The 8297-nt window shown below is 37.1% G+C and overlaps 1 protein-coding gene across 1 annotated transcript; it reads left to right on the top strand.

Annotated features, from left to right (window-relative positions):
* Window positions 1-4510: 4510 nt before the first annotated feature.
* On the top strand, window positions 4511-7609 carry LOC135230176 (olfactory receptor 4A5-like). Its single transcript, XM_064279137.1, has one exon. The coding sequence runs from the start codon at window positions 6261-6263 to the stop codon at window positions 7245-7247; it is 987 nt and encodes a 328-aa protein (XP_064135207.1). The 5' UTR covers window positions 4511-6260; the 3' UTR covers window positions 7248-7609.
* Window positions 7610-8297: the final 688 nt, after the last annotated feature.

Here is an 8297-nt window from a genome sequence, read left to right as displayed (position 1 = left end):
ATACCTTGCTCAGGGATAGGAAGACTTAACATAGTAAAAATGTCTATTCTACCAAAAGCCATCTATACATTTAACGCACTTCCGATCCAAATTCCAATGTCATATTTTAAGGGGATAGAGAAACAAATCACCAATTTCATATGGAAGGGAAAGAAGCCCCGGATAAGCAAAGCACTACTGAAAAAGAAGAGGAAAGTGGGAGGCCTCACCTTACCTGACTTCAGAACCTACTATACAGCCACAGTAGTCAAAACAGCCTGGTATTGGTACAACAACAGACACATAGACCAATGGAACAGAATTGAGAACCCAGACATAGATCCATCCACGTATGAGCAGCTGATATTTGACAAAGGATCAGTGTCAATTAACTGGGGAAAAGATAGCCTTTTTAACAAATGGTGCTGGCATAACTGGATATCCATTTGCAAAAAAATGAAACAGGACCCATACCTCACACCATGCACAAAAACTAACTCCAAGTGGATCAAAGACCTAAACATAAAGACTAGAACGATAAAGATCATGGAAGAAAAAATTGGGAAAACCCTAGGAGCCCTAATACAAGGTATAAACAGAATACAAAACATTACCAAAAATGATGAAGAGAAACCCGATAACTGGGAGCTCCTAAAAATCAAACACCTATGCTCATCTAAAGACTTCTCCAAAAGAGTAAAAAGACCACCTACAGACTGGGAAAGAATTTTCAGCTATGACATCTCCGACCAGCGCCTGATCTCTAAAATCTACACGATTCTGTCAAAACTCAACCACAGAAAGACAAACAACCCAATCAAGAAATGGGCAAAGGATATGAACACACATTTCACTAAAGAAGATATTCAGGCAGCCAACAGATACATGAGAAAATGCTCTCGATCATTAGCCATTAGAGAAATGCAAATTAAAACTACGATGAGATTCCATCTCACACCAGCAAGGCTGGCATTAATCCAAAAAACACAAAATAATAAATGTTGGAGAGGCAGCAAAGAGATTGGAATTCTCATACACTGCTGGTGGGAATGTAAAATGGTACAACCACTTTGGAAATCTATCTGGCGTTATCTTAAACAGTTAGAAATAGAAGTACCATACAACCCAGAAATCCCACTCCTCGGAATATACCCTAGAGATACAAGAGCCTTCATACAAACAGATACATGCACACCCATGTTTATTGCAGCTCTGTTTACAATAGCAAAAAGTTGGAAGCAACCAAGGTGTTCATCAACGGATGAATGGGTAAATAAATTGTGGTATATTCACACAATGGAATACTACGCTAATGGGATTGACTTGAGAAAGTGTTAAGAACATACAATTAAGTTTTTTAAAGAAGTTGCTAAACATTGATATGACATTATATCATTCTGGAAGAAAAAATTAAAAACCTAAATATGAGCACCTCTTAAAATGGGTATAGAGAAACTTACAGAATAACCTTTTTAAAAAAGTCTTCGTTGGTTAACAAAGTAGAGTGGTTTGAAAAGGTAGAAGTAAGGGTTATTAAACTTCATATTTACATGTCTTTTTTATCTTTTAAATCCTGTACTTTCTAGAGATATATAATAAAGACTATATATTGTGTGTGTATTTTTTTCTTTTTTTTAGGTTTGCTTAATTTTAAGAGCCTTACTGAGTTATAACCAAATTAAAAAATATTGATGTGATTTAGGGTAAATCAAGAGTCCTAATAAAGAGTATCCCAAGTTTGTGTTATCTAAGAGACAATATCATGTAGGTTATGAAACATAAGTCCTGAACTCAGGGAAGTGGAAAAGTCAAGAAGGAGAAAACTGGGGTTCATCAGCAAATAGATAGTATTTAAAGATATAGGAGTGGATTTAATACCCATTGGATGACTCCCAAGTGTTTTGGCCTGAGCAACTTGATGCACAGTGGTCCAGGATCAAACCCTGATACTTTCCAATATTTATAGGTAGACCAGAGAACCACACTTTCGACATGCCATCAGAAAATACCAGTCCATAGAAAAGGACATCACATTTGGTAAAGTAGAGGGTCAGTGAAAATTAAGGGAACTTCCAATGAGATGCACTGTCACAATAGCCACAATAATGGACTCAAGCATATCAATAATCGTGAAGATGGTACAGGATTGGGCTATGTTTCATTCTGTTATACATAAGGTCACCATGAGTTGATGCCAACTTGATGGCAACTAACAACAACAAAAAGAGAACCACAGGGATAAAGGAAGGAAGGATCAAAGAGAAAGAGAAAGAAGGAAAGAACGAGAGAGAAAAAGAAAGAAAAAAGAGGATATATAATGCAACTAAAAGGTAAAATAGAACAAGAAAAGTGGTGTTGTATTTAGAAACATGGGTCACATGTGATCTTACCCAGATATATTCACACAATGGAATACTACGCATCGATAAAGAACAGTGACGAATCTCTGAAACATTTCATAACATGGAGGAACCTGGAAGGCATTATGCTGAGCGAAATGAGTCAGAGGCAAAAGGACAAATATTGTATAAGACCACTATTGTAAGATCTTGAGAAATAGTAAACCTGAGAAGAACACATACTTTTGTGGTTACGGGGGGGGGGAGGGAGGGAGGGTGGGAGAGGGTTTTTTTATTGATTAATCAGTAGATAAGAACTGCTTTAGGTGAAGGGAAAGACAACACTCAATACATGGAAGGTCAGCTCAATTGGACTGGACCAAAAGCAAAGAAGTTTCCGGGATAAAATTAATGCTTCAAAGGTCAGCGGAGCAAGTGCGGGGGTCTGGGGAACATGGTTTGCGGGAACTTCTAAGTCAATTGGCAAAATAATTCTATTATGAAATCATTCTGCATCCCACTTTGAAATGTGGCGTCTGGGGTCTTAAATGCTGCCAAGCGGCCATCTAAGATGCAGCAGTTGGTCTCAACCCACCTGGAGCAAGGGAAAATGAAGAACACCAAGGCCACACGACAACTAAGAGCCCAAGAGACAGAAGGGGCCACATGAACCAGAGACCTGCATCATCCTGAGACCAGAAGAACTAGTTGGTGCCCGGCCACAACCGATGACTGCCCTGACAGGGAGCACAGCAGAGGACCCCTGAGGGAGCGGGAGATCAGTGGGATGCAGACCCCAAATTCTCATGGAGAGACCAAACTTGATGGTCTGACTGAGACGGGAGAGATCCCGGCGGCCATGCTCCTCAGACCTTCAGTTGACACAGGACAGGAACCATCCCCGAAGACAACTCATCAGAAATGAAAGGGACTGGTCAGCGGGTGGGAGAGAGACGCTGATGAAGAGTGAGCTAATTATATCGGGTGGACACTTGAAATTGTGTTGGCAACTCTTGTCTGGAGGGGGGATGGGAGGATAGAGAGAGAGGGAAGCTGGCAAAATTGTCAAGAAAGGAGAGACTGAAAGGGCTGACTCAAGAGGGGAGAGCAAGTGGGAGTAGGGAGTGAGATGTATGTAAACTTATATGTGACAGACTGATTGGATTTGTAAACGTTCACTTGAAGCTTAATAAAAATTAAAAAAAAAAACAATTAGATATAAACTATCTTTACCATTATATTCATCAACAGCTGTGCCTTTATTAATCTACAGCTTCAAAAATGATAGAACTCTTGAATCACCCAGACATACAGAGTGCTCTTTACACCTGGTTTCTAAAAGAAAGCTCAAAGTTCTTCTGAACAGGTTCTTTCACTTCAAGCAAATCAATAAAATGATATCAGCTTGTCTACATTTGAGGAGTAGCAATTCAGCAATTTTTTTTGCAAGAATGAATAACCCTAAAGATCGTGTTTCTATCTATATATGTCTATTCTCTCTTATTTGAGTTTGTCTTTAACCATAAATGAGAGGGCCTCTGGGGGATCAGCATTCTTCTTTTTTTTTCCTCCTTGAATTTTCTTTTCTTTTTCCTGTTTTCCTTCCTTTCCTTTCTTTTTCCTTCTCTCCTTTCTTCCTGTCTTCTCTCCTCTGCTCTTCTTCTTTTTTTTTTTTTTTTACTCTCGTCTCCCTACTCCCCTTCCTTTCCTTTCATCGTTTATTCTTTATTTTCTAGGATGGGCTCTGTGTTTATTTGTAATGGTTTCCCAAGAAGCCTCCTAAGTTCAGGGTCTCAGAGGTTGACCTTCCAGCACTCTTTCAGTACAAGAAGTCTTTCTGGAGATTTCTTAAGAAAGCTATCCTCACTTAACACATTAACATCCCCATTACCTGTGTATATTAATTCCTTAAATACAACTTCTCTGCTTCTTGATTTAATTCTTCTTTTCTTTCATTTTCTACTGTTTAGGTCTCCATCTGATGCGTGGGTGCAAGTTTTTCCTTTTTTTCTGCTTAACTTTTATCAATATACATACCGTGACAGGTAAATATTATGATACATATTCAACAAAATAGATAATTCTTATAATGTACAGTTTTATTCAGTGTCCAAAAATGTGTCTCTGAGTTATAGATATATAACATCTTTTTATAAGTAATACACTTATTCCTAATGTGACAAAGGTCCAGATGATTTGTTCTGATCAAATGTCCACATAAAAACATTCAAGAACAATAATAAAAAGCTATTGTTTATTGATTCTTTATCAGGATCCAGCAGCACTCTAGGCACTTTACATGTAAAAACACACACACGCACAAATTTCAGAGATATGTATGACTGGTTTCCCTATTTTACAAATTACGAAACTGAGGCACAAAGAGGTTTATGAATTTGCACAAGGTCACAGAGACAGTAAGCGGTGAAGGCGGAATTCAAACACAGTGTTGCCCCAGAGTACGCATTATTCGTCACTGTGCTGTGCGCTCTTTCCAAGGGTGTCCTGGGCCTTAAACAGGCGCACACTGAGTGAGAAAGCTAACCATTATTTGGTCACTTGAGTGATCAAATTCCAACACTGGCTAGCATTTTTTAAAGTAACATTGATGAGCTTGGAGATTGTTGTTTAGTTACAAATATATAAACAGAAACATCCAGCAGAATAAAATAAGATGGGGTTTCACTGATAGTATCACAGACAGTTGGACTAGAAAGGATTCTAAGATCATCTAGTTTGAATCTTTATTTTTCAATGAGTAAATTGAGACAGATTTGAGACTAAATGTAGAAAATAACTAAAACTCATACCTTCTTACACTGAGTTTGGATTTTTCCTTTATGTATGTTGCTTTTCGGAATGTGGAGATTGAAGTTCTGATTCTGACCACTCTCAGTGCTTAAGAAGTATTGTATATAAAGCCCTCTTCCATTGTCCTCTACCTCTCTTTACAGCCTCTATTTTCTCCCCCATGGCTACCCAGCTCACCTGCAATGGATTTGAAAAATGCTGGCTGCTAATGTACTAGTTGTTAATTGCTATGTGTCAGTTAACTTCAGTTCAAAAATGTTTGCTGAAAATATAGATCATATTGTAAGGGTACTCACCACAAATACTACCAACTCAAAGTACTGACTGTATTTCAATAGAGTATAGAAGTATGTTAGGAGTTGTGGGATAAGCAAAGAGAAAATGGAAGGCATTACAGACCCTTAAAAAGAGACAATCTATGTCCAAATAATTGCTGCAGGTAAGAATGTACTAAAAAATTTTGTAGTTATCTGATACATTTCAAAGTTCAGCCCCTTCAAATTGAATGAGAGAGTCATAAAGACAGAAAAACATTTGAGGCAGGAAGTACCAAATTTCTAATAGTGGAATATCATAATATTTCGTGAGATATTCCTGAAGAGGGGTTATTTTTGGTGGTATGTAGATCATATTGTAAGGGACTCACCACAAATATTACCAACTTTAAGTACTGATTCTATGTCAGTTCATTTGTTTACAGTTTATCTTCGCCACTAGAGAATGTTTCTTGAAAGGAGAAATCCTTTCCCTCTTTGTCATTGCTGATGTCTGTGCCAAGAACTGTCATGTTTTATAAAAGGAGTATTAAATGAATGAAAGACTGTTGGACCTCTGACTTATCTTCTCTATAGAAGGTCTACTAAGATTTAGAGGTAGAACCTCTTATTCATAGGCCCAATCCAGTCATCTGAGAGGAAGTAGAATTGTTAAGGGAAGACATACTGGGATCTTTGAAAGAGAAACTCAGTAGATATTTCTAAATGTTTTTTTATGAATAAGCCACTGAACAAGATTAATAGTGAAGAAGAGCTCCATGACCTAATGGACATATTCACAGTGGTGTTCATGATTTCATTACAGGTCTTGGTCTTCTGAGCTCTCATCTCTGAAGTAGGTCTTATAGAAGAGTAAATGGGATACAGTAACAATGTAACAGAATTTGTCCTCCTGGGGCTCACGCAGGATCCTGTTGGCCAAAAAGTGTTAATTGTTATGTTTTTGTTCATTTACATTGTGACAATGGTGGGCAACCTGCTCATTGTCTTGACCATTGTTGTCAGCCCCTACCTGGGCTCCCCCATGTACTTCTTCCTTGCCTATCTGTCACTCATGGATGCTGTTTATTCCACCGCCGTTTCGCCCAAAATGATTCTAGACTTACTCTGTGATAAAAAGACTATTTCCTTCCCAGCTTGCATGGGCCAGCTCTTTATAATGCACTTATTTGGTGGCTCTGAGATCTTTCTTCCGGTGGCAATGGCCTATGATTGCTATGTGGCCATCTGTAAGCCACTGCATTACTTAATCATCATGAATCGACAGGTTTGCATTTTGTTGCTAGTGGCGGCCTGGGTTGGAGGATTTTTGCACTCTGTGATCCAACTTCTCTTTGTGCACAGACTCCCCTTCTGTGGCCCCAATGTCATTGATCACTTCATGTGTGACCTGTACCCATTATTGGAACTTGCTTGCTCTGAAACCTATTTTATAGTGCTCACTGTTGTTGCCAATGATGGAGCCATCTGTATGGTAATTTTTATCCTTCTACTAATCTCCTATGGGGCCATCCTAAAGTCCCTGAAGACTCACAGTCAGGAGGGAAGGCACAAAGCCCTGTCTACCTGTAGCTCGCACATCACAGTGGTTGTCCTCTTCTTTGTTCCCTCTATTTTCATGTATGTTAGACCTGTTTCCAACTTTCCCATTGACAAATCTATGACTGTGGTTTATACAATTATTACTCCCATGTTGAATCCTTTGATATACACTTTGAGAAACTCTGAGATGAAAAATGCTATGGAAAAAACCTGGAGTGGAAAGTTAACCACGTGTAGAATAAGAATTTGTGTACACACTGAAAATATCATTGCTAATTCTAAAACAAGAAATAGGCAATAAACTATCACAATGAACAATTAAGTCAATTCAATGGATTCTCTAGGAATACTTCCCTTTATTGATGCAAAGACATCCAAAATGTAGAATAAATTATCTTTTACATTAGAATGAAAGTAATAGAGACATTCTGGAGGTTGGATAAAATCCATAAGTATTTTTCCTGTTATAATTAAAAATAAAACTAAGCTAACATTGTCATTTTATTTTTCTCAGAATATACTGAAACAGGGCTTAGAAAAAAAATTATTTCCTTTTAAAGATAGAAAAAAACAAGTTACTTTCAAAATTTTTCTATCATTCAAATTAATGAGAAAACGATTTACCCAGTTCTTAGAACAAATTTTTGAGACCAAGCGTGTGGTTTTAAGATTTTACTGTTCATTATTGTATGAGCACAACAGCTTTTTTTAGCTCCACTGTGCATTTTGTGTTTAAGATTACTTCTGTTCCTCTGGGGAATGTCTACATATTTATAATTCTGCCTATTTTAGTGGAACATGAAATTGTGTTTGGTTTGAGACCCCATCAGTGAGCAATTTTGTAGATGGGTTGTCATTGATGAAGAAAACTCAATCTAGTTCTTGATTAGAGGACAGATACTACTCTTTCACTTTGTATTTGAAAATAACATTAATCTAGGTTATAAACATTTATGTTTTCCTCATTAGTTATTATGTGCATTTTTTGTAATTCTTAAAATATTAGATAGAGCTTCTGATTTTATCTCCATGAAATTGAAGACATGGAAAGAAATGTGTTATTTTCCATAAGCAGCATGTTCCCTAAAAGTTGTATTAAACTAAAATACATTTTTACATAGAGACTTAGAAATCATTTGTTTTGGTAAAAACAAAATTTTGTTTTTCAATTTTATGTAAAAAAAATAATTTTTTCTCAGTCTACAGTCCATCCAGGAACATCCCAAAACCAGAAAGCAGAAAGAATTTTCCCAGTGTAATATGGAACATTATCTGTGCTTAACAAGAGTTTACTTTTCTAACTAAAAGATTTTAGAACTTTTCTTATTTTTAGATTTTAGTTTGTACTTTT

The sequence above is a fragment of the Loxodonta africana genome, unplaced genomic scaffold (genome assembly GCF_030014295.1).
Source record: "Loxodonta africana isolate mLoxAfr1 unplaced genomic scaffold, mLoxAfr1.hap2 scaffold_85, whole genome shotgun sequence".
Taxonomy (NCBI): domain Eukaryota; kingdom Metazoa; phylum Chordata; class Mammalia; order Proboscidea; family Elephantidae; genus Loxodonta; species Loxodonta africana.
This window is presented reverse-complemented; position numbering and strand designations above follow the sequence as displayed.

Excerpts from the sequence above, each read along its gene's own strand:
- LOC135230176 (XM_064279137.1), top strand. The coding sequence starts at position 6,261 with ATGGGATACAGTAACAATGTAACAGAATTTGTCCTCCTGGGGCTCACG.